Source organism: Carcharodon carcharias, chromosome 2 (assembly GCF_017639515.1).
Source record: "Carcharodon carcharias isolate sCarCar2 chromosome 2, sCarCar2.pri, whole genome shotgun sequence".
Lineage (NCBI taxonomy): Eukaryota > Metazoa > Chordata > Chondrichthyes > Lamniformes > Lamnidae > Carcharodon > Carcharodon carcharias.
Window position 1 is genome coordinate 66,427,593 of NC_054468.1, and position 27,032 is coordinate 66,454,624.

Genomic DNA, 27,032 nt, shown 5'->3' on the forward strand with positions numbered 1-27,032 from the left:
ATAACCATCAAATGAAATTGTGTTAAGACTAGAAAAAAGGGTAGATATGTGGAACAGACATTGCAAAAGCAGTTACTGTGACATTGATTAACTCCTTCAAAAAATAATTGAATAAATATTTGGTTAAAAATTGGGGTTTAGGATATTTATGGATGTAGACCAAGGTAATCAAGTAATCATTGAATTGTAATGTATCTTTGCGGTTGGGATCCGCATTTGTGGAAAATAGTTGGCCAAGTTTGAATGAAGGATGTCTCAGTGTGGACAAGCATTACAGAGTTTTAATTGATTGCCTTCGGAGTCAGGGTATTTATTAGAATGAGCATTCCCCTTAGAAGATTAAATAAGTCAGATAGAACTGGGTTATGGGAAATTGTACATTGTCTCTGGAAAGAGTGAATTTAATGGTAGTCTTTTCTTCTCTGTTTTCTTGTGTTAATCCAATGTGAACAATGATTCCAAGGATTATACTCTGTTTATAACATTGCATTTGTATTTCGTTTTTGTTTTCTACCAAATTTACTAATTTGCCATGGTGCTCATTTAGTTGTAACTTTGTCTGCACAGGTAAATGCAGGGCCCATGGCTTATGCTTGGGCTTTTCTAGAGGAAAAGAATGCAAAAAAATATCCAGACAACCAAGTCAAACTCCTCAAAGAGATTTTCAGGTAAGCATTGTGGGAAGATGAAGTTTAAATACTGAAATATCAATTTTCTTGAAATGGTATATTGATCCTTCAATAAAGATCCTTCACGTGTATTCTTCCTTACAATGTAAGTAATATGCAAACCACATGATTGGAAAGTCTAGTCTATATAATTAAAAGTTTTATATCCAACAGACTTCCTTTATTTATTCCTTCCTTTCTTATGCCTTTTAAAGTTGCACTTGAGGCTGTTGAGCCTGAAAGCACCATGGGGAGAATTTGCTCCCCATCGTGCGGGCTGGGTGGGAGTGAGCGTGGGCAGGCGCGCAGCCGTTCGCCGCTAGCAAACAGCTGCGCACAACCATTTTGCGTGGGCTGGCCAATTAAGACTCACCTCGCGTGACGTGCATCCGGAAGTGCTGAGCGCACCCTGTGCAGGTGGGGGGAGGGGGAAAGCCGGGGCCTGCGATCTTTCGTGCATGTGTGCAAAAGGGTGCAGCAATCTCCCTGAGGCACGGAGCTGCCTAAGGGAGATTAATCTGATTAATAATTTTAAAAATTATTCAGACATGTCCCCTCATGTGACAGTGTCAGATGAGCTGGGACATGTCTATGAATTTTATTAAAAATTTTTATTAAAATTATAAAGCCTTCATGAGACCTCATCCCGCCCATGGATGAGGTTCCATGAAAAATGTAAAGGCCGCCTGGGCTCTTTGCCTGCCCGCCAACCTTAAGGTTGGATGGGCAGCCCTTACAAGTGCCTCAGTTAGTTGATTAATGACCTTAATAGGCCTTTGACAGTTTGGCGGGCACACAGCTGACTTCGGTATGCGCTCATCGAACTGAAGATCTAAATGACGTGTGTGATGTCGGGACACACACCCGACGTCACCACGTGTCATTTTACACATTGGCGTGCAGAGCCCGCTCCTGCACGCTGACCAGAAGATTCAGGCCCATGTGTCCACTGGCTGAGAATTTGTAATTGCTGAATTAAGCAGTTATGTTACCATTCAAATATCCTGTAAATGTGAACAAATCAATGAGCTGCAAATGAATCATCAGAAGTAAGCTGAGCAATTGAGTTCCACAATTTTATTCCAAAGTTGCCATTCACAACCTAGAAAGCACAGCAAAACTGACCAATTTCACTGCTCAAGTTATTTCTTCACGCTATTTTTAACTGTCATTACGCTTCTTCTTTGTATTAATCAGTCAGTGTATTCACCTGCAAATAATCTTTGCAAACATAATAAATGCATTCAAAATGACAACATTCTGAAAAGACAATTATCCAGCTTGCCTGTTAAAGTGATTGCCTAGTGTTAGAAATACCTGCAACAAATTTCGATAAGACCTTTCCATACACTTTTGTCAAGAATCTGAACCTTGAATTTAAAATTTCACACTGGCTGCTGATATCCAGCTTTTTGGGATAAATTCTGCTGGGATAATTGTAACTTTTATCATCAAATGAAAAATGGGTGATAGCAAACCATAAGCCCATTTTACACCTCTCCTGATTTTCTTTTTCCATCATCCATTTTCCCATGGCAATGAAAGCTACAATGACCTTCTTTGTGTGTTTGATTTGTTGTGAAAATTGTCATTTTCACTCTTCTCCTGTGAAATTGTGCAACATGCACAACAGCAAACCAAGTCATAGCAATCAGGTAGAAAAAGATGACGGAATTCTAAGGGTGCGGGTGTTATGTGTGTGAGAGAGAGAAGTAGAGATGCATCATAGGAGTTTCCGTTTTCACCCTTGAGCTGCAGAACAGCAACATCCAAACATAATATGACTAACTCTAAGGCGCCAATCAGGAATGTGCCGCATATAGAACATAGAAGCCGTGCACAAACTACGTTCCTTTTAAGATGTGCGCATGTGCAGCTACACATCAAGAGACCACACCAAATGAGCCAAGCACAGCAATCAGAAGTTAGAAGAAATATTGACTATGACAGCAAGCCAGAAATAACACCAACAGGTTTTACAAAGTTTTTGAAGGTGGAGAGAGAAGTAGATGTTGGAATGTAACAAATAAGAGCAGTAGGAGGCCATATTTTGGAATTCTCTATCCCAAAGAGCTCTAGATGTTCAGAGTTTGTCCAAGACCGAAGCTGGGGTGAAAGGTCAACACCTTGATCTTATTGAATGGTGGAGTAGGTTCAAGGTGCCATGTGGCCTCCTCCTGTTCCAATTTCTTATGTCCTAATGCTTCTGCTTGCTCATGGCTGATCTTGCAGCTCAACTTTAATTTCCTACCTCGATATCTCTTGATTTCCTTAGAGCCAAAAAATTCATCGATCTGTTTTGAATGTATTCGGTGACTGGGAGGAAGGGTTTAAGGGAAAGGGTTCCAGACTAGAGCTGAGGCGTGAAAAGAGGTTACATGAATGCCAGTGTTAAGATCAGAATGGATCCATCTCAGACCGTGTGGCAAAAACGCAGAGGTTTTATAATGTAAGGGAGTGGGAATAATTGGTTTTCAGGTGGAAAGGGAGCAAATAAAATGGCTTGCATCATGTCATTTCTGTAAAATGATAGATAAATATTATAGGACTTGTACGTTTCCCTATCAACAAGGTAATATAGGAAAGGTACATCCTGACTGTTAGATCAAACTAAATGGTGTTGAGTAGAAAATGAGGGTACATTCAAACCAGACAACTCGCCCAATGAGCGGTGTCAATTTCGGGGTGCTTTCCTCATTGTCAGTGGCCCTTATTAAGTCCCAGGACAGTGGAAATGGGGAGGCGTTTAATCAACACTCCTGTAAAGCCAGAGGAAGCACTTCTGCTTCTCTTGGCTCCACAAGGAGATATTTCTCAAACGCGTAAAAAAAAAGCATCTCGGTTGGCAGCTGCTGAGTGGGGACCTTTAACAGGCATGACACCCCTAATTTTTATGTTCAGTGAGATTAATTATTGTTACAGGCATTTGCCTGGAATGCCTAAATGTACCACAAATTTGCAGGTGTAGGTTGGACTCAGACAATCTTGCTGCCACTTTTATACCAAAACACCGGGTGCAATGCACACAGATGTCTGGTCTGACAACTGCAAAAATAGTACTTGCTGTCTGCAGTAGGAATGACACACACCATTCTTCACATGCAACATTTGTTGGCTCTGCTAGTTTTGTCTCCACGCAAACTTTGCATGTTGTTCTATGTGCAATCTGTTTTTTTGTCACCCCTGTGACAAACATCAAAACTAAGGCTATCAGGTCAGTTTAGTCAACAGTGCTACCTCATACCTTCAATAAAACTCCTGACAGATATTTGGCTGCAGTGCTGTTAAAAGCATTGATGATGTTCTGGGCATCATTATGAAATAATCAGTAATTAGTTTATTAATTGTCTTGAATCTTATTTGTGCAGACAATTTGCAACTGCATGCGGACATGCACTGGAGGTTAATGAGCGGCTGATTAAAGAAGACCAATTAGAATACCAGGAGGAGATGAAGTCTCACTACAGAGATCTGCTGAGCGAGTTGTCTACAGTCATGAATGAGCAGGTTAGCATTACTATCAAATTGCTGCCATCTTGTAGGTTGCACAGTTCATCTTTTTGTTTATTTGCTCGGATTTGGGTTATGCACAGTGCTCCCCTTCCCCCTCCCCCCAGAAGAGGATGCAGAAAGTCCCATCATTTTGATTCGGGGTCTTTCATTGTGAGCATGAAATCTGCTCCTCAGTAGGCAGGTTGGTACTCTGGAGGCAGAAAATCAGATAGTACGATTGAACTTGAAAGTTCTGCAGCAGCACCTTTAAAGAGAAGAAGCAGAATTGTCAGGAGTATAAAAATCAGCACTTCAGAGCAATAGGTAATGTTTCTGTGGAACCTACAGCAACAACTACATTAAAGTTGTGAGCCTTTGATGCTGAAAACCCACAAGCAACTGCCATAAAAAAGTGCCTCAAAATCTCCATTCAGCTTCCCCTGACTGCTGGGGATCCCATTCATTTATTCTAACCGTGATTTGGTTTGTAGGGGGGGTGGGGGGAGAGCAGGAAATCGTGGTGGTACAGGCAGGCTGAGAGTTGGGGGTCATTCCTAAGTCCTTTAATACCAACTTGCATATAATAATGAGGCTCACAACTGTTTTCAGTGAGAAATCTGGTCACCCAGATTGAGGTCTCCCGAAAAGCACCTATGGCGGGAACTAGTCAGTAAGTGGCCACTTTCATTTTGCACACTATTTTTGATCCCGTTAGTGTCCATTTTGGCAGCCTGGACATGAAATGTCCACCTCTCTCGATGCTCTCCTTCCCTTCACCCACCATCCCAGCTGCCTACAGATTTCTACCTATCAGTTGGAAATGAATGGGAATCTAGCTGCAGTGTAAGAATGTTTGTTTATTCTGATGCTTACATAATGTAATTAATCCTATGCATGTCCCTATTTTCTGCGAAGAATTAATGAAATTTTAATGGTTTGTTCAGCCTGATAGCAGGTCTGCTGAAGATGGCAAGAACTATGTTTAACAATCATCGTTAGTTCTATCAATTCAACATAGCCTTCTAAAATACTCAAATACTCTTAAAATGCTCCTAGGTCTGTGGTATCTAAGTACACTTCATATGTTTTTCTTACTCTGGCTAGTATTTAAAGCACATTATCTGTTTTCATTTCAGAGCTCTACTTGGTTTATTAAGCTGTAATATTAGCATAACCGTACAGATGCAGACCACTAAACTGTAACAAATAGGTTTTAGCTTTGTAGCTCCAATAATATTTAGTCACAGCTCTCTTAGCAGTCATTTTATAATTAATATAAGAAATGAATTCCTTAAACAAACAGGTTAATTTTTGTCAGGTTTCTTCTTTCACTTATGATGATTCTGGTCACTTTTACTGACAGAAAATGTTGGAAACACTCAGTAAGTCAGGTACAGCATCTGTGGAGGGAAATTTCTGATGAAGGGTTATGCCTGAAAAATTAATTTGTCGTTTTTCTCCACAGACACTGTGCCTGACTTACTGTCAGTTTCCAGTATTCTTGGGTTTTTTTATGCCAGGTTTCCAGGATCTGCAGTGTTTGGTTTTCTGTTCACTTACACTCTTGACTTTTAAATTAATGAAACTTTTGGCCATAACGACTAGTGGAATGAATCAAGTAAAAATACAAAAAAATTAGTAATAAAGTGTATGAAGGGACAAATGTTGATCCCGTGAATACGTTTTTTTTGAAAAAGAGAATGTTTTTTAAGTTGTGAATCATGATAATTGTTCATAATCTGGTCTATAAATGTTCGGCACCACTTGATCAAGTTCTGAATACATCTTTCAGCATCCAGCTGTAATTTAGGTACAAATATTATAATCTTTTTGATATTGAGTGATAAAGGAAGACCTAAAGCACTTATAGTAAGATTAATTGGAGCCTCATTATACAAGATCAACGATTCAGACCACAACTTTGTTAGCTAGTATAATAACTATATATTGCTGTGAGCAGAGCATCTGGTGGTGTCTGCCCATAGTTAGACCTGCTGTAGCACGTTTGAATTTTAAAATTTTTTGTCATTTGAACACAAGGATAGTAGTGGTCTATAAAAGAAGTATAGCAGAATGTTCTCTCATTTAAATTTGTCCTCTTCCATCTCGTTTGGGTGTTTACTTATCCTAAAAATTCATGGTATAATTGAGGGTTTAAAAAAAACTGGTGCTAATCCTTTGTTTAGTAAAATCAACTTCATTATTTTAGGGCCTGTATTTTCCAATAGTAAGGATGGCAAAAAAAAAAAATCAGGGTTCACCCTCACTACTCCTCTGAAGCTAACAGCAACTCCTGGAGTCCTCAAATGTGCAGTTAAACATTGGAATACAGAAGTTGCTGTCTGTAACTTCCCAGCATTGTGCACCTTTGAAACCCCCACAGACTACAATGAAGCAGAATTCTCTGTACTGATGGGTGCTTGCCCTTTTATGCTCTTAGTGTAGCTGTAAAAACCCTTATAAAAGTTGTTGAATAATGTTAACTGGGTTTTTAACAATGCATTAATTTCATAATTAGTGCCCCTGAAAACTAATTTTATTTTTGTGAAAGTCAAATTTCTCCATTATGATAAAATTCCATTATTCAAATAGATTTTAGGTTTATTTGATATGTCAGCTTTTACCTTAATCCCATGCATATGTCACAACCATTTATTCCATGCTCTGTTAAACATTAATTAAAAGTAAAAAATGAAATGCATTTTACTTCCTGATTTGCTATCAGTGAGAAATGCTTCAATGTGATAAGCTGCTTACCCCATTTGAAGATACACTGTTGCTGGATGCATGGAGATTCCCTTGATTTGGTGCCAGAGTCAAACTGTAGTCAAGAAAGGAGCAATCCTCAGCACAGAGATTGCAAAATCTTTGCAAGCAGCTTTCTTTGAGATCAGTGGTGAGAGGAATGGCTTCATCACAGGCTGAAAAATCTGAGCCTGTAGATGAAGGGAATGTGTTTAATTAAATAAAACTTCATCATCATATCCTCTTCCCTTTTCCATCTTTGCGAACTGACATCCCTTTGTTGTGTATATCTCCTGTTGCAGTGTGTTTAACTTTAAATTAAATGCATCCACCAGAGGACTAGGTGGTGCAATGAACCAGGGCATTGTTTTTCACTTCTGTGCTTTTTAGGTTTTTACTAGCCTAGGTTAAAGAGGCAGTGACTGTGAAGCTCCTATGAATAATCATCTGGGTAATTTCACCAGGTTCTCAGTTGGCATAGATTTCTAGCACAAATTGCTCCTATTGGGCATTCAAGAGATCCAAATTCCAGTCAGCGATTGAAAGGCTCACAAGACAATATTCCAAATTATAAGACATTTGCTGTTACAATCTAACCAAAAACAACATTGACTAAACACTATTTAGTAGGTAACTAATACACTAAACTACAGAAAAGATATTCCGCACCCCCCCCCACCCCCGCTTTAATTCTTAAGACAACCGAATATCCAATGCCATGGTTATGCTTTTATTTTGCTCAAAATAATAGTTTTCACAAGAAACAGTCCAACGTCACTCCTAGCCTCCAATGAGTTCACTTCTCCCTGTTTCACCAATCCCTGTTTTGCCAAGTCGTAACCCTGAGTGACTGTCCAAAAGGCGCTTTTCTCAGTTTTTGGAGAAGTCCAACCTATTCCAGTGATTCTTTTCCCAATTAGTCACACCAGGATGAATCATTCAGCTTCCTTAGATTGCCACAGGACACACCTCTTTAACTAGAGGCAGTGTTCTCTCCCACATTCTTCCTGGTCGTCTACAGTGTTATGATCTTAGTAAACTTTTTTTTTTAAAAAAAAGAAATGTGAAATCCCAGGTATGTGCTAAAATAACAAAGCCAGAAGATTCCACAGTTTAAGTCAAAAGATTTTTACTATACGAGAGTCAAACAAAGCAAACACCAAACACTATCTTAGGTAACCATCTATGCTGTAAAACCCAGAATCAACATAAGTTGAACATGAATTAACCGGCAAATTGTGGTTGATTCTAAACTATGAATTACACATTAAATGACAGATACAACTAAGACAGATTTTATAAATTGGCTTGGCCGTCCACTCAGCATATCAATCTCAGTCACAAAGTTCTTCAAAACTCTGTCTTCCTCATGAAGAATGTCAGCTCCTCTCCTTCTAGGTGCTGGTCTGATCCCCAGCCGACAGCGTACAACCAACCCGAGTTCCACGGGCACGGTCTTCACCAAAAATGGCACATGTCTGCAGAACCTCCCCAACTTGGGCTGGATGGTGTAGATCCACCAATGTTATCTTCAAGTTACAGAAGCAACTGCACCAACTTATCCTCAGCCTCTGGATCTGGATTCTATCGATTTTTAGTTTTCCTGTACTGCACCACCAGACTCATGAACTTCTACTGAGCTTGGATTGAGCTATGTCCTTTTATATGCTTTCAATCAGGTTCAGTCACCCTAGAAGTTTTGTTTTCCAACCACAGTTTCAGTTCATTTTCTTAGGAAACTGAGCCTCCCAGTTTCTTTCTCTGTTTCATTCTTTCCATTTAGCTTTTCAGTTAGGGTGTGTCGCAAAAATATTACAAACTTTGAAACCACAGATTTCATCACAACAGAAAAGGACACACTTTCCTCTCTGCTGACCATACTGGCTGCACTCCCTTGTCTCTCTTCCTATGAGACCTCCCTCCCTCTCTTTATTCTGCTCAAAACATGGAAACTGAAAGTCTATCCACAGTTAGCACGGCTGCCCTTGTCATTGTTTCCAGGTGTGAAGATCTTATACCTTTAAGTCAACCTGGGCCCCCCTGCCCCCACAGCAACCAGGCCACCCAGGCTCATTGTCAGGCAGAATTCAGACCAGGTCACATGACCCCCTTCATTCCTCCATTCTACCTGGAATTTAAAAAAGACAACACAAACATAACAATCTTATAAACCTGGCATTTGTAACATGATGAACCAGTCCACCATTCCCTGTTGCAACCTTGATTTGCCATAGCAATTACCATATGACAGAAAATTTGAAAGAAAAATAGTTGAGATGAAATATTTAGAATACTTACCATGAAAATAATTACTCTACTTCTGTTTCCTGTGTTGCCAATTTGAAATATACACAATGTAGAAATAGGGTAATTGTGTTCATAATATTTGTTTCATTTGTAAAAATATTTGTTGTATACTTGTACTGTTTCAATGACTAGAAGAAAAATCGCAAGATATGATAGACACAACATATCTTTATGGTTGATTGATCTGAATTCTAACAGAGGGCGATCTTTCATTTACGTTCTTACTCTGGGAGCTGAGATGTGTGTATGTTTATGGCAGTTATCTCACTTCAGCAAGAGCACATAGGAGAAATGGGATTTTGTCACTTAAATTGGGGATTGCGGATGAAAAAGAGTACTGATATGAAACAGCTCAAGGTTTTTCTTCTAGTCTGTTGAAGCATCATTATTGAATTTATTTGATATCTGATAATAGGAACTTTGTAAGTAACAGTATCTCACTGAAAATGATTTGAAGATGAATCTTAAAAATTATTTTATCGGTTGTAATACTTGAGCACCTGGCTCCTCAATAGAACCACCTCACTCAATAAATCTTTTTTTATTTTTCTCTGGCAGCTGAATTCTGCTTTTACTTCTTCCAACTTCTACTCTTCTCAGTCTATCACCTCCTTCACTACTGTTAGCAAAAATGGTATGTCTGAACCTCTATCTATGGTGACTTTTTAACTCTTTACTGGCTTTGCATGGTTTTGTATTTCAACTTCTGTTTTCATTTTTGTTAATTTATTAATTTATTGTAAAATGGCTACCCAAATATGTCAACCAAATTGCACAAACTTGGCAGATCTATTTGTTTTCTAGTAACTCTTCAGTCCAAGTCGTAGCACTCTCAGAAATTAAAAATCAGCATTTGGGTTGCATGATTTTATACATTTAAAAATCCATCTGTCAACAAAGTAACATGACAGATACCCTGAAAAAAGTTTTGAATGACACATCTTATTCAATTTTAATAAAAGAATGGTAATTCAGCTCTACAAATTTGCATGGTGCAATTATTATGGTTATTGTCACTCACACACACATGCACACACCACACACACACTCACTCTCACACACATGCGCACCCTTTTCTATTCATGGGCCAGGATTTTCAGTCGGCGTAAGGGAGCGCGCCCGACATGCTGGCACGTAAATTGACGTGCGATGACAGCAGGCGTGCTCCCAAAATCATCGCGCTGTGTCACGATATTTCATTCGGCACTGGAATCGGCTGTGTGCCCGCCGATAATTAAAAGGCCTATTAAGAGATTAATGAAGTAATTAAGTTCAACTTTATGCTGCCCATCCAACCTTACGGTTGGTGGGCAGGTGAAAAGGCTACGTGGACTTTACATTTTTTAGGAAACCTCATCCACAAGTGGGATGAGGTATCCTAAAGCTTTTACAACTTAAATAAAAAGTTTCTATAAAAATAAAAACATGTCCCATCTCATGTGACACAGTCACATGAGCAGATATGTTTCATTAAATTTTCATTGGGCTGACTCTTACCTATGTCGGACAGACTGGGTGGAGCTGATCGCCACCCGCAAACAGTTGCGTACCGCCATTTTACATGGGCGGGCCAATTAAGGCCGGTCCAGGATAATACGCGTTCTGTAGCGCTCAGTGCTACCTGTGCAGGTGGGGGGAGGAGGGAGAGCTGGGGCATGCGCGCGAATGAGTGCAACAATCTCCCTGAGGCACAGAGCTGCCTCAAGGAGATTAAGTACATAATGAAACATTTTTATAAATAAAGTGAAAAATTATTTAGACATATCCCCTCATGTGACAGTGTCACATGAGCTGGGACATGTTTATCAATTTAGCAATATTTATTTATTTATTTTACTAAACCTTCAGCCCGTGGATGAAGTTTCCTGAAAAACACAAAGGTTACTTGGGCTCTTTGCCTGCCCGCCAACCTTAAGGTTGGACAGGCAGCGTTGTCAACAACTTTAATTATTTTTTTAGTGGCCTTAGTGGGCTGTTGACAATTTGGCGGGTGCGCAACCGCCTACAGTGCGCACCCACTGAATGAAATATCGAAATAATGCATGATGACTTTAGGATGCACGCCTGATGCCACAGCGCGTTACTTTACACGTCAGCGTGTCGGGCCCACCCCTGCACGTCGAAGGCAATGTTCTGCCCATTGTTTTTAGCATAGAGAATTATAGTTTTTAGAGAAAGGAATAAGACCATAATACTTTGCCAAATTGAAGAAATGTATTTTTGATATTATGTTGTTACATTTGAATAATAGTAATTAGAATTATTAGAACTCACATTTTAGATACAAAAACAAAAATACCTGGAAACACTCAGCAGGTCTGACAGCATCTGCGGAGAGGAACACAGTTAACATTTCAAGTCTGAATGACTCGGTGAATGACAGAGGTTCTGATGAAGAGTCACTCGGACTTGAAATATTAACTGTGTTCCTCTCCGCAGATGCTGTCAGACCTGCTGAGTTTTTCCAGGTATTTTTGTTTTTGTTTCGGATTTCCAGCATCCGTAGTATTTTGCTTTTATCCCATTTTAGGTATATGTTTTTTTATCATATTGTCACTATCTGTTGAAATGGCATTTTAATCTAATGTTTTTTTGTATGTCTTCTAATTCTGTGTTTTATAATCGTGCATTTTTTATGTCCAGGAACAAAACATGTGATTCATTAACCTGGTAAACTTACAGCTTTCTAAATTGGCTTTGCATGAGAGAAAATGCACTTTGCACTAGCAAAATGCTTTCTTGCTTCATTTTCACATTAATTGCCTGCAAAAATTATTGCTTTTAACCATAATAACCTTAGCCAAACATCAATATTATTTTAGCATCACTCCCAACCCCACTTGTAGGTGTTTAGTTAAACAACTCCACACAATCCTTTATTAACTTCTAACCCAATTTCATATCAGTTTTAGCCTGCATACTACCAAACAGCATTACCCTGTTAACAGTTATAGGTGGTGACAAGCAAGCAATAGAAAAATTGAGTGAGAAAAAAAAACAGGATAAACATCAGGCAACAACAGAAAATATACTTGTTGCATATCAGCCAGTAACAGTCTGATTTACTTATTATAGGGGCACAAAAACCTCAGTAAATTAAACTTCCATCTTATGCCCAAAACTTAACTGCACAACAGTATTATAGAAGAGACTTTTGTCCTGCACGTAATTAAGAATCCATCCTGACTTCTCTGAATTAATTTCACAGGAGACATAGAGAAATGTTTAAAACATTCCTTCCAGAATTGCAGCACTTATTGCTTTGTGACATTAGGAAAATATCTAAGTGTAAATAACATGCATAACTCATTTGTAACTTCAGAATTTGTGAGTTAAGAGATAACTCATTGATGAGGTAGTTGCTGAATCATTCTTAGTAGCATGTTTTGGTGCACCAGGACCACTACACCATGAAAACTATACGGTGAGGTTTCAGGATGCACTTCCCTACACATTTTGCTAATAGCTTTAAGGTTCAACATTACATGGAATTATTTCTGCTGATGTTGTGCAGCCAGAAAGGCGTATTGTTCAGGAAGTCCACTCGGAAGTATGCTACCTTGGACTTAGATGAAGTTGAAACGAAATATAGAATGAGATTGTATAACATTCACCTGATTGATTTGCTGAATATTATAACATGCCAGGAACCCAGAACATCTTAAAATATTTTTAGGTGTCTTGTGTGTGATAATTATGCCTATTATAATTTAAGTTTTGAAGATTTCAAAGTTATTTTGATGTTCTCATTCCCTTCCAATTTTTGGAGTGCTGACATTATAGTACTTCGAGTACTTAAATATTTTTTTCATTCATTCTCATCTGTGAGCATCACTGGTAAGGCTAGTATTTATTGTCCATCCTTATACAACTGAGTGGCTCACTAATCCATTTTAGAGGGCAGTTAAGAGCTAACCACAATGCTGTGGCTCTGGAGTCACATACAAGCCAGATCAGGTAAGCATATTTTCTAAAGGACACTCACAAACCAGGTGGATTTTGAATACATTTCAATGGTTTTTTGACCATCATTACTGATAATAGATTTTTATTTCAGATTTATTTAATTGACTGACTGAATATAAACTTGCCAGCTGCCATAGTATGATTTGAACTCATGTCTCCAGATTATAAATCCAAGCCCACTAGGATAACCATTATGTTACTGTATCCTAAAATTAAACTAATGCAAATTTGTTTTTCAAAGACCATACCAACCTTTCAAGGCTTTCACTTGGTGCATTTGGTACAAACACTGAGCTGAATTTGCAGCAAATTGGTCATTTTTTTTTAACTTGACCTCATAATACTTCAGACATGACCCAATGAGTGGCACTACCAGGAGCAAGCAGCACCTGATTGCGTCACTCAAGGAATCGGCAGAGTGCACAAGCACCATGTCAAAGTGGCGATTTACAGGTTGGATGGAGGTAATGGACAAAGTGCAGTCCAAAATATCCTCAATGGCAGAATTGGCAAAGGAAGACTGTGCATCTCACTGGCTGTGAAGGTGGAAGAAGGCTGCAGCAGCAAGGTGGTCCCGATTATCGTGATTCAACACATACCAAAATCTGACAACCAACCTGGCAAGTTCGTGTGGACAATGATGGCATCCCAAGATCCCCACATTAAACAAAGTCATGTGTTGGCTTTTTCCAGGGTCCATTTGCCTTGTGGTGATTGAGAATTGTCGACGGGGGCAGATGCATGAAGGTTAGCTGGCACCTTGTGTTGGGACAGAGGTACCTTTAGGCAGCAGCTTCTGTGACTGAATAGTCTTCCTCAAGTTCCCGCTGCTCACTCCAAATGGGGAAGGGACGAGAAAAGGTGCCCTAAAAACCAGCTTCCCATTTCTCCCAGTTGGGGAAACCATACCCTGCAGGATCACCGCCTTTGTGGTCAAAGAAAGAAAACTTTAAATTTTGCAACTTGGAATGTAAAACATTCATGGTTAATCTCAAGAGTGACCGGAAAGAAGAACTGCAATCATATCACGTGAACTATCACGACTCCAAATTGACATCGCCACCCTCAGTGAGACCTGATCTCCTGAGGGGAGGGCAGCTGAAGAAACAACTTGGGGGTTGCACCTTCTGCTGGAAAGGAAAGACTGACAGTGACCCTCTTGCCCATGAGTTGATTTTGCCAAAGGGAATTGGCTTGGCTGCACTGCCAGAACTCCCCAGTTGTATAAATGAAAGAGTCATGATACTTCACCTACAGCTCTGCTGTTAAGAATATTCCACCATCATCAGCACTTAAGTGCCGAATCTCGATTCCATTGAGGATGTTAAGGAAAAGTTCTATTCTGACCTTGATGAAGTTTTCACTGCCATCCCAGAAGAAAAGACTATCCTTCTGGGGGACTTTAATGCCAGTGTTGGCTGTGACGCTGATGTCTGAAGGAGAACCACTTGGAAAACAGGTTGGGAAAACTCAATGCAAATGGTGTCTTCTTGCTGACAAAGTGTGCTCAGCATGGCCTCATTATAATAAACACCCTCTTCCACCAGATGGGAAAATACAAAACCACATGGAGGATCTTAGATCAAAGCATTGGCGCCCCCGGGACTATGTTATTGTTTGGGTGAAAGATCGAAGTTATTCCTGTATTACTCGATTCATGCAGATGATTGACAGACCATTGACTTGTCCGAACGGTGATGAACAAAGACAGAGGGGATCAATGTTTCAGCCCTAAAGCAGACTGTCCAAAGGGAGGAATTTGAAGTACAGCTGACAACTAATCTGGAAAATCCTTACAAATGTAACTCAATTCTAGAACAGTGGGATCAAATAAAACCAGCTGCACCAGGCCCTGACCAGACCATTGGGTGGGATTTTCCAGCCCCACCCATCACCAGGATCGCTCAGTTCCGCCAAAAGTCAATGGATTTTTGGCCAGACCACTGCAGCCCCCATGATGGGTCCCGCCATGGCGCGTCCAGAGAATACCAGCCATTGGGTTAGAGCATCGTTGTTACCATGACTGGTTCGATGTAAATGATGCTGAAATATGTGACCTTCTAGAACAAAAATGAGCAGCATTCATTGCCTGGCAGAACAACCCAAGGTCATAATTCAAGAAGGTAGTATTCCAACAGCTCAAGCCTGACACCTAAACACCAATTCAGAAGATAAAGGATATGTGTGGGAAGAGAAAGTCCGAGGGATCCAACAATATGCTGACCGTGAGGATATACAAAGCTTTTTTGAAGCTACTAGGGCCATCTATAGGCCAATCAACAAAACCTGCAGCCCCGATGGTATTCCAACTGAGGTTTTTTGCTCACATCAGACAGCATGCTCAACCTATGGATTCGGGAGGAAAAAGAACTGCCCCTTTCTCTCCTCTTCCTCCCAGGCCCCGTTCACACCACCGCCCACCCCCCCCTCCCCCCACCAACCGACTTCAGGAACGCAACAATTGTAACTATCTTAATGAGAGATAAATCATCTGAAGAAGGGTCATACAGACTCGAAATGTCAACTCTGTTTCTCTCTCCACAGATGCTGTCAGACCTGCTAAGTTTTTCCATAATTTTCTGTTTTTGTTTCAGATTGCCAGCATCCACAGTATTTTGCTTTTATCTTAGAGATAAATCAAGCTGTGGAATCTATCCAGGCAATTCCCTTTTATCCATAGCGGGGGAAATCCTGACATGCATTCTCCTCAATCACCTTTGGCTGAGGAAATCCTTTCAGAGACTCAACCTGGCTTTAGATCTTCCAGGCGAACCACTGACATGGTCATTGTTGCCAGACAAATCCAAGAAAAATGTCAAGAACAGCAGCAGGAACTCTTCTTTGCATTCACCTACCTGACCATAGCATTTGATTGTGCTCCAATGATTTGGATGTATAAGAAACTTCATCATAATCCTGCAGTTGCTTCATGATAATATGACTGCAACTGTCTTGAAGCGAGATCAGAATAAGATGCCTTAAAAATCTGGACCAGGAAAAGTTGTGTGATGGCCTCCATTCTATTTATAATCTACCTGACAGTGACCAATCAACTCGTCAAAGATCGACTGCCCTCTGATGTTGGTATTAAATACTACCTAGATGGAGAACTCTATAACCTTAGTCGCTCCCTTGCCAATACTAAACAGACCACCATAAAAAGACATGATCTACAGTTTGTGGATGACTGCAGTGTCGTTGACCACTCTGCACCAGATTTGCAAGCTGCTTTTGATCTCTTCAATTCTGCATACAAGAAACTCGGCCTGTCCTTGAATGTTGCCAAAACAAAATTCATATATCAACCCACACCCTGGTCAGCCAAATAGAACGCCAAATGTGTAGAAGGAGAGCCTTTGGAATATCTTGAGCACTTTTCATAACTTGGCAGCCACCTCTCTCAAAAAGTCACCATTGATGAGGAGGTCCAACACTGGATCAGCTGTGCCAGCTCAACCTTCTACAAACTACCGGAGTGAATGTTTGACAACAAAGATCTGCACTAGTTAATAAAAGTTCTAGGGTGTACAGCAGTTGTCGTCAACACACTCCAGTGCTGCAGTGAGACCTGGACTGTCTATCAGTGACACATAAGAGATCGAGAGAAATTTCATCAGCAGTGCCTCCACCACATCCTCGGGATTCAATGGGAGGACCATCAAACAAACTCTAGTTTGTCCTGCCTGAAGCATCCACAAGCATTCAAGCCAAACTCCTGAAAAATCAACTTCAATAGACAGGATGCTATATCCAGATGGCTGACAAGCATCTCCCCTGTCAGGCCCTGTTTACTCAACACTCAAATGGTCAATGTTTCATTGGGAGGACAAAGAAAATGCATTGCAGACACACTGAAGTTCTCATTGAAGGGCAGCAGCATTGACATTCATGACTGGGAGGAGTTTGCTACCAATTGTTCAAAATGGCAACAACTTGTCCATCAAGCTTCATCACACTTTTGAGTCACAACATCATACTGATGATGCAGAGCAGTGGCAGAGAAAGAAAGAAAAGGAAATAATCCCGCACTTTCATCCTTTAATTGAATTTGAAGAATTATAGTGGGTAGTAATCCATTTAATGGGCACACATTTCCCTCTACATTGTGGGGCATCCTGCCCCTTGTGCTCGAAGCTCTGTGGGTTGAGAATCGGTATTTTTAGTCAAATGAAGACCCACGGCAGAAATATGTGACCCTGAGAAGACATCATCGTCGAATCAAAAGACAACCTACGATGACCGGAAAAAATAGAAATGACTAAAGCTGGTACATGCAATTTAATTGAACCACATGCCATCTCAATGAGGAGAGACGCTCAGTCTTTCTAAAAAAATATGCAGAAAGACTTGTTCTTAATTTCATTTTGGATTTTATTTATCATGCTCCATGTTATAGTTGCATTGCAAGAGAATGATTGCCTTTGCCAGTATTTTCTTAAATTATGCTTGGTTGATGCTGCAATTTATAGTACCATAAAAGATAAGTGAAAATGGGAAGTTCTTTGGGGTTCCAATAGTACTGTATGATTAGATGAGAGACAAATGTCAGGGGGGTGGGGGGGAAATAAATACAGGTTAGAAAACACCATAAAAGGTAAGTGAAAATGGGAACTTCTTTGGGACTCCAATAGTACTGTATGATTAGATGAGAGACAAATGTCATGGGGGAGGGGAAATAAATACAGGTGAGAAAACACCTGAAGCATCTTTACATCTGTGACTGTTGCAAGACAAGGATTTGTTGAGAGATCTACACCTCCTTTTATCTATCACTAGAGAGACATCTTTCCTGCCCTGCTTCACAAAAGGGGCTGTTAAGTAAGCTATGCCATCTGCTGTAAGTTCATCAGCAGATAACTTGCAAAGAAATAGCTTTATCCAATAGGCTTGTATTATACCTTTATGTTGCTGGATCATTTCAAGCAACCAAGAGTGATGCATGCCACTTTCATCATTTAATTGAATTTGAAGAATTATAGTGGGTAGTAGTCCATTTAATGGGCACACATTTCATTTCAAACATGTAGAGCATTGTGTCAACATAAGTCTATGTTCACAACTGCTTCTGTTTGTTTGCTAAAAAATATATTGAGGCATTATTAATGGAACATGGTAGCTATTTTGTGTTCCACTTGTTTTTAACAACTCATTTCCACTCAGTTATAACACTTCTGTTTAACTTCAGTTCTTTTATATAAGGTGTCACTCCTTACATTTATCCCATATGCATCATGCAGCACTGAATTTGGTTTAATTGTGCAAGTTCTCTGGGAAGAAGCACTGCACCCGCAGCCCCTTATCCCCACCCCAACTGTTTTCCTATGATGCATGATTTTAAGAAGTGGAGCTCTTATTAAAAAAAAACTTTTCTTATTGTTTTGCATTAAAAAACAGGTTGTGTACGGGGAGGACATGACAAAGCAGCAAGGACTGGAAAAGCAGCACATGCACCGAGTAATCAGTAGAACCACCACTTTGAACAACTTACCAGGCATAACAGTTGCATCAAATTCTGAATAATATCACTTTATCTTCAATAAATTACCATAAATTATAGCCGTTGTCAGATCTTTGATACTGGAAATGTTACAAGCTGCAAATTAAATGTATTCTGTAAAATAAAATAGAATTCTTTTATTATATTGAACAGTTACAAAGTCCAGCTTGTGATTTATTTTTGCAATGTACCTGCAGTATCTGCACTATTTACTTGAGTTGTTATTGTTCAGTGATCTTTACTACACCAAGTTAGATATGTGTAATGGATAAAATATGAATGTACAGTTCTTCCAGTAAGCTGTATGGCACCTAATGTTTTGTTTGCTAGTATTGTTTTAAATGGAAATATTGATATTTTTTAACCTTTGAAGATGTTGAAATGCTTTTATTTGCTATTTTAACTGTAAATATTGACATTAATATGTAAAATAAATCTTTTACAATGACTTTGAATGGACATACTGATGAGAAATTTAACAGCAAAGTAACAATTTTTTAAAAATAAAATATGTAAAGTATTTGTGTACATATGCTGGAAACTTTTTAAAATTTATTTTTACAAATCTATGCTGAAAACACCACGCAAAGGAAAATAATAGTACCGTAAAGCACGAAGGTTAGCAATGGGATACTGTAATCTGTAGTCTCCCTTCTGATGTATATGTAAAGGACTAATAGATAATGGCCGACTTTCAAAGCTAAACTTTTAATTGCAGAGTTTAGCTGGTACAATAAAGCATGAGCCACAAGCCCTTGGCTCATGAATGCAATCTGATTAGATATATGTTTAAACATCATGGCCTTCTGCCTGCTAATACTTATAAATATCCTAGTCTATGCAAAAGTGTTTGCTTTGTTTTGGTAAATAATTGTTAATGACTATTTTAAGTTGTGGCCCAGTTTCTGGAAGCTATGTGAGGTACTGTGAACATGCTCTTGTTTTATACTTGCATTTGGCAGCATTTTATTTGTCTTCAATAATGCTGTGTTTCCTATGTTCGTTGTTAGCTACATCTTCTCACCAGTAAAAGTGTTAACAATAAATAAAATGTGTTGCGGCACAGTTTTCAGGCACCTCACTTTGATGTTACTTTTATTGTGCTATTCATCCAAGACTGTCTGATGTATTGTGTGATCTTCAGTAACAACATCTCTATTATCCAGCTGTGAATCACACCCTTAGAGCCATAAGAGAGCTCAGCATGTGTAAGCATGCATTCATGTACATTTATGAATGCATTACTAATATAAGTAGGAGTGGCTGCTTTCTGAATTGCTTTCTATGTTAAAGGCAACATATGTTGCTGAAAAAGAGACTGTCTGAGATTTTCGTCTTGCACTTGTCATGAAAATATAAGAATTTTCATAATATTATTGTGGCTTATTGTAAAGGTACGTTAATAGTGGGGTTTGGATTAATTTCTCTGTGTGAGGTTGTGTGTGTGGGATGGGGTATAATTGAATTGCAGACAGCTAGTGTGGAGTTTTTTGAGTTATCAAAAGAGAAGTTAGGTTTGAAATGCTAAATACGTAAACATGGCTGAAGTTTTAGAATGTGAGGTGTGAGGAACATTTGCATTTGTAGATAAACCAGGTAGCGAATTTCAAAGAGTTGGTAAGGTGTTACACATAGCTTTAAGAGGCTAACCCAAACTGTGTTCATTTTTTCCCAAAGATTATTGATTATATGAGGGTTATGAAAGATTTATATTATGAAAAAAGTAAAGTTACAAAGACATATTGGAACAATGGGATTTACATTAAAAAGGGAAAAACATGTATAAAGGAGATGAGGTTATGTGTAAGGAGAAGGCATTTTAAGAACTAACAGGTGGGAAAACCCTCCAGCTTCTATGCATCAAGCTGTGGTCTACAGGAACTGAAGCTACAAGAATTCACTTTGAATATCACTGTCCAGGGTGTGCTTTGCTTGTGTCTGTTGAAATCTGTTATTTCACTGTTGCCTTAATGGAGGCATAGCTGGGATCCAGATTAATTAGGAGATTTAGGAGTTATTATAGTAGTAATTTGCAGACCTATTTATGTGCTCAAAAACCTTTTTCTTCAATTAATAAGTGTTTAATTTAGTTTTGTTAAAAACCTCTAAGTTTTGGTGGGCTCATTATTTTGAAGTGCGTGCCTTGAATTCAGCAGCAAAGTACAAATTCCAACAGTTATGGCAGCTATTTCAAGTTTCCCTTTGGGATTTGAGCAGCTTAGCACTTACCATCTACTCTGCCACAACACTCATCAAGATACTTCATAAGAATACCAATATAAGGAGAAAACAATGATGTATACTTCATGTGAAGAGAGTGCTACTTTGCTAAGAATGGCGCTGACAACCAATTTAAGATTGTCAGTCAGGCTTGCAATGTGGTGCGTTTGCATGTACTGGGAGCTACATAAATTAATAACTGGGCCCTGTTCTTTGCAGACAGAAAGAATATGTACAAACATTGCGCCCATTTCAGCTAAACAAAATAAGTGACAGCCATTCGCTGAATCATTCCTCAGGACAATACCTTGACCAAGCAGGGTCAAGCTGCCTGATTTAAATTTCAAACAATTCTTGGCAGTTAATTGGCAGTCACCATCACTGGTGCATTCTCCATGGCCACTTGCCAACCAATCAGCACTCTCTCCACATAGGGGTGAATTTTCTCCCCATCGGGCAGGTCGGACGGGAGCAGGCAGGCACGGAGCGAATCACCGCCCACGATTGGCTGCATACTGCCATTTTATGTGGGCAGACCAATTAAGGCCCACCTAGAGAGAGACACGTGCCGGGTGGCACTCAGCACTACTTGTACGGGCTGGAGGGGAGGGAAAGTGTGTGGAAATCTCCCCCGCGGCACGCAGCTGCCTCAGGGAGATTAATTTCAAGTATAAAGATGGAAAAAATAAAACAATAAAATTATTCAGACATGTCCTAGGGTCATGAGCTGAGACATGTTTATGAATTTTCATTAAAAATTTTATTTAATGAATAAACCCTTCAAGAGACCACATCCCGCCCGTGGATGAGGTTTCATGAAAAATGCGAAGGCCGCCTAGGATTTTCGCTTCCCGCCAACCTTAAGGTGGGACAGGCAATCCTGACAATTATTTTAATTAGTTTATTAATGGCCTTAACAGGTCTTTGACAATTTGGCGGGCGTGCAGCCAACTCTGGTGTCTGCCTGCCGAATGGAAGATCAGAATGATGCACGCTGACGTTGGGACGCATGCCTGATATCACCGCTTGTCATTTTATGCATTGGGCACGCAAGGCCTGCCCCCGCATGCCAAACAAAAGGTTCTGCCCATAAAGTATAAATTATTGTTTTCCCCTTACATTGGTATTCTTGTGAAGTGTCCTGCTCAGTGCAAGAGGAAAAGCTTAGACATCTCTATTTTTCCAGCAATACTCAAATTCTGTCCTACCAAACAACTATTTGCATCATATGTTGTTGTATATAAAAGGCTTAACATTTATACAGACTGCATAGTTTAAAAATTGCTGTCTTAAGTTGTTTTCCACACTTGTGCTAAGCCCAAATGATGTGTTGAATTTTCAAAGAATGTCTTTCAATTACAATCTGGGGCAGAATTCCCTGTGCCCACTGGCAGTGGGCGTAATAGGTGGTGTGTGTGGACAATATGGTGCGATTGGTTTCACAATGGTGGGAAGGCAAGTTGCGATTGTCCTTTCAGGCCGCTAACGGGGGAGCCATGTTTCCCAACATTGGTCGTCGGGAACCTCACTGTAACACATCAGCATATCATTATCAGGCCATCCTGCCAGGCTCTTGCAGGCTCACTGGATCATCTGTCCACATCGGCATGCTTTCCCGCCAATGTGTTTCACAACAGCAGAGGCGATGTGCACTTGGTGGCCTGCACTTTGGGTGAACTAGAGGTGAGTGCACAGCAACGTTCTGCAGAGCTCGCCAGGGTCGCCTGTTGCTTGGTAGGCTTCAGGGGTGCCGAGGGAGTCAGGGTTAAGTGCCGCCCGCCTGACTGGTCGGGGGATCAGGGGGAAAGTGCAGCCCTGCCTCTGAGGTGGCTTTTGAGGGTTAGGGAAAGTGGGGGGCAAGTGCAGCCTTGCCATTGAGGTGATTTGGAGGGGGGGGAGCAAATGCAGTCTTGCTGTTGAGGCGACTGGTGGCAGAGAGGGTAGGCAAGGGCAGCCCTGCCATTGAATATAGTGCACAAGCATTTGGGGTGGGTGGGGGGGAGGAGGGCGGGTGAGGGAAGTGGCCAGGCAGTAGGGAAACCTGTAGAAAGTGACTATTCCTCTGCAACTGATTGGGTTGGGCTCCTAGCTTATCTGCCCAGTCAAGCAAAGCAGAGGCATCAAAGTACCACTAAGTTTTCCAGAGCTCCTGGCCCCCTTTGGTGGACTGCAGAGCAGTTGGACTGCACACGTTGTACAATCTCCTCGCTGAAGCTGGGCATTTAGCAGTCACTGCTGGAGGCGCTCACAGCTTCTTGCAATGTTAGTAACCTGATTTGGCTCAAGCTAACAGGGCAGTCATGCAGGGCACTAATCTCTGGCCATCCAAGTGGTGGCAAGCACTCTCTGGGAAGCTTTAAGCGGCTGTCACACTTAACCAGGACAGGTGCCTAGTATACCCATGCTAACCACGTGTCTCTCCCATTCATCCTGTAGGACCATGGAGCCTGGTGAACTAGCTGTATGCCTGATGGGCCTACAGAGCGCGAAGAAGACAGAGGAGAGAGAGACTGGCACCTGACTGTGTAGAGTCAGGAGCAGCAACCTCAGGAAGATGGGGCGGCTGGGGCTCCCACACATGCCGCCCAAGAGTCATACCGAGTCATTGATGGTCGACGCCAAGTGACACCCAGGGTCTATAGATGCCACCTTTCATTCTTGCAGATGACTGAGAACCAGTGTGGCCAAAGACTGTGCATGTCAAGGGAACTGGTTGCTTACATCTGTCATTTACTGCAGGATTTGGTGCCATGGGAACATAGAGGGCATCCAATGCCAGTGGCTGTGAAAGTGACCATGGCACTCAATCTCTATGCCAGTGGCTCCTTTCAGGGCTCCACAGGTGACCTCTGTGGGATATCACAAGCCTCCACCCACAAATTCATCCATGAGGTCATGGATGCCATCTTTGCAAGGGCACACAACTTCTGTGTATTTTGCCCAGGACCAAGACAACCAGGATGCAAGAGCAATTGGATTTGCCCAGATCCAGGTTTCCCACAGGTGCAGGATGCGATTGAATGCACTCATGTGGTGCTCAAGTCTCTGTCACAGTGCTCAGTGGACTTCATCAACCACAAGGGTTTCCACTCACTGAATGTGCAGCTGGTGTGTGACCTGCATCCTGCAGGTATGTGCACGGTTTCCAGACAGTGTGCATGATGCCTACATCCTCAATTGGTTACAGATTCCTGGAGACTTCCGGGGTCCACAGAGACTGCAAGATGGCGCCTCGGGGACAAGGCCATGGCTGATGACACAGCTGCAGCAGTCTCAGACTGCAGCAGAGCAAAGGTATAACAGCTCGCATCTTGGCGGAACAAACCATTGGAATGCTGAAGATGTGGTTCTGGTGCCTGGACTGGTCTGGTGGAGCCCTGCAATAGAGTCCACAGAGGGTGTCATGCGTTGTTATCATCTGCTGTGCCCTTTACAACCTGGCGCTCCAACGTGCAGATGAGCTGGCTGAGGAGGAGCTGGAGGTGCTGCATGTCTCCTTCGATGAGGAGGACACTGATGGGGATGAGGCTGAGGAGGTCCTTGGAGGCGACAAATACGGGGATGAGGCCCTCACACTGGCCAGATAAGGCAGGCAAGCTCAGAAGGCCCTCGTAGCTGCTAGATTTGTGGAGGATGGTGACGACATGCAGTGTGGTGATCCCATAGTTCCTCACATTGCATTTGTGAATGTTTGACTCCAGTCTGGCTGATGGCAGCACAAATAACCTCTGTGAGAAGGCTCCTGTCATGAAGGCGCGGTGAAGGTCCTAATAGTGGCTCAATTGCAGGAAAATGTTGACGACATGCAGTGAGGACACTTCATAAATCCTCAGATAGCCTCTGAGAATATCTGACTCCTGTCTGGCCGAGGGCAGCTCACTTGCACTCCATGATCAGGGTCATTTCATAGAGACGCAGCCATGAAACTTTTGAAACATCTGATGCTGTGACCTCCTTCAGCACCTGACCCCTTCAGGAACTGGAGCACAGCACCAGTGGTCACAGATGCTGAAAAGATGGGGCCAGCTCCTCCTTAAAGATGCTGAGAGCACGTCGAGAGAATGAGAGAACTCTGTGGTGCCTGTCCACTACATTCCGGCAGCAACGACAAGCACCACTGAGGTGCAGGCATCGGTAATGTTTCCAGGGAGTCTGAGGCCAGACCATCGCTTTGGTCTGAAGGCTGCACAGAGCACTGGGAAGAGACCCTGGACTGAGACACCTGCCTTTATCTTGTGCAGAAAGGTTACACATCTGAGTGAAACAGACACTGTTCACCAGAACAAGGAGCCATAGGCAGGGAAACACTCTTGGGAGTTTATTGACAATAGTGAAGAGTATGTACAAGTGATTAACACCCGTGACTAGGTTGTGAAATGAATTCTCCTTAACTGTCCTAACCCCGCTGCTACATCTTGGTGCTCCCCAGACATCCACAGCGGAGGTGGAGGCAGCCTACTGACTGCGACGCCCTGTCTGTGATGACTTTGGCAGGCATCCTGTGGAGGGTCGAGACTTGGAGGGCCCCGGCCTGCTTTCAGGTCCTACTGTATGGCAGTGGCACCCTCCTCAGCCTGTGGAGCTAGAGCTGCTGAGGTCACAGGTAGAGGGGCGTCAGATGGGCCAGACACTCTTGGAGTCACCTGGATGGATGGACCCGGAATATGCATCTGCGGATCCTCCTCCCTATGGGTGCCCGGGATCCCAGGCTGACTTTTTGAGGAGCAGGGGTAGCTGGAGTGAGATCAATCTGCCCAGCACCCCTCCTGTCTACACAAGGTTGGAGGCCAACAATGGCATCAGCGATGGAGTTCAGCCCATGCTACAGTGCAGGAGCGAAGTCCTGGACCAAGGTCTCCATGGCAGCCGCCATTCTACCAGCGTTGACCTCAGTGCGTTGGCATGCTGGCACTATCACATCAGCCTGAAGGTGGACAGACTCCTCCATTGTGCCTTGAAATCTGAGGAGTGCAGCGGACACTCCTTCCTGATGTTCCTGAGCTTGCCTTTGTAGCCCCAGCAACTGTAACATGACCGAGTCCAGAGGCTCGTCATCTGACTTGTTGTCAGCAACATTCTGGCCTCCAGCAATCCGAGTGCCGGGGACCTGGGAAGTCCTTACCTCCACCTGCTGTGAATCAGACAGTGCGATGTGCTCAACAGATTGTGATCCTGGGGCTATTCTAAGTCCCACTGAGGTGTGTGTCTCTGTGCTGGTGGAGGGTGTGGGTGAGCGCTGTGATGGGACTGCAGGGAGGGATTCCTCTTCAGAGGTTTCTTCGGGGCCTGACTGAGGGCCCTGAGTCATGGATTCTGTCGGCTGTTTGGCAGATGTGCCTGCGAAAGCAAGGAAAGATAATTAATGCATGGCAGTGGCCTGTGAAAGAGGATACATCACTCACGGCCTGGTTGTCTGATGGATGTTGCACTGCTGGATCCTCACTTGGTCGAGCAGCGCTGACTTCACCGTCAGCACAGGACTGGTCCAGATCCTCGCCTGCCAGCTGGATGGCTCTGTTTTTGAAGTTCGTGAAGATCTTGATTTCGGGCATTCCAACACCAGTCTGTGAACCCTCCCTCTTGTTGTGTGCCAGCTTGTCCAGCATGGTCAGAGATGGAGAAAGTGTAAGCAGGACACCTGCTAGGCCAAATGGCAAGTATACTTGGTCTGTGTGTGTGCTGAGTGGTCCCATGGACAGGCTGAGGACAATAACATTGAGTGTGAATGAATGGTGATGTACTTTGAACCAGCGTTGAGTGTGGGCCCTGTGGATGTGTGATGGATTTGTGAGTGTGCGAATTGAATGATGGGATGAGTGATTTACCCTGGTGGAACGGAAGAGATCATTCATCCTCTTGCGGCACAGGGTGACTGTCCTGTTTTGCAGGGTGTTGGCACTGACCACTGCTGCTAACACCTCCAAAGCCAGGTTAGTGCTGTTGCTGCCCATCCTGTGGCCAGAGCAGGGTTGGAGGACATCTGGCGGGCCTCCACAGAATCGAAAAGTCGCTTGAAAGATGAGTCACTGAACCTGGGCCTGCAGTCTTCCTCAGTTTCAGGGCCATGGCTTCCGTGCAGCAATGGTGAGTTGGAAGCACTGAGATTTGTGCTTGCGACTGGGCTTTAAATATGCTGT

At 42.0% G+C, this 27,032-nt stretch overlaps 1 protein-coding gene across 2 annotated transcripts in view; it reads left to right on the forward strand.

Annotated features, from left to right (window-relative positions):
- Positions 1-19,749, forward strand: part of dock10 (dedicator of cytokinesis 10) — a 377,754-nt gene extending 358,005 nt beyond the window's left edge. For both annotated transcript variants that reach the window (XM_041212097.1, XM_041212105.1), the window contains exons 54-56: positions 568-668; positions 4,037-4,175; positions 18,573-19,749. In XM_041212097.1, the coding sequence (XP_041068031.1) occupies positions 568-668; positions 4,037-4,175; positions 18,573-18,698 (366 nt within the window). In that variant the 3' untranslated portion in view covers positions 18,699-19,749. The remainder of the gene's footprint in view (positions 1-567; positions 669-4,036; positions 4,176-18,572) is intronic.
- The last annotated feature ends 7,283 nt before the right edge of the window (positions 19,750-27,032 follow it).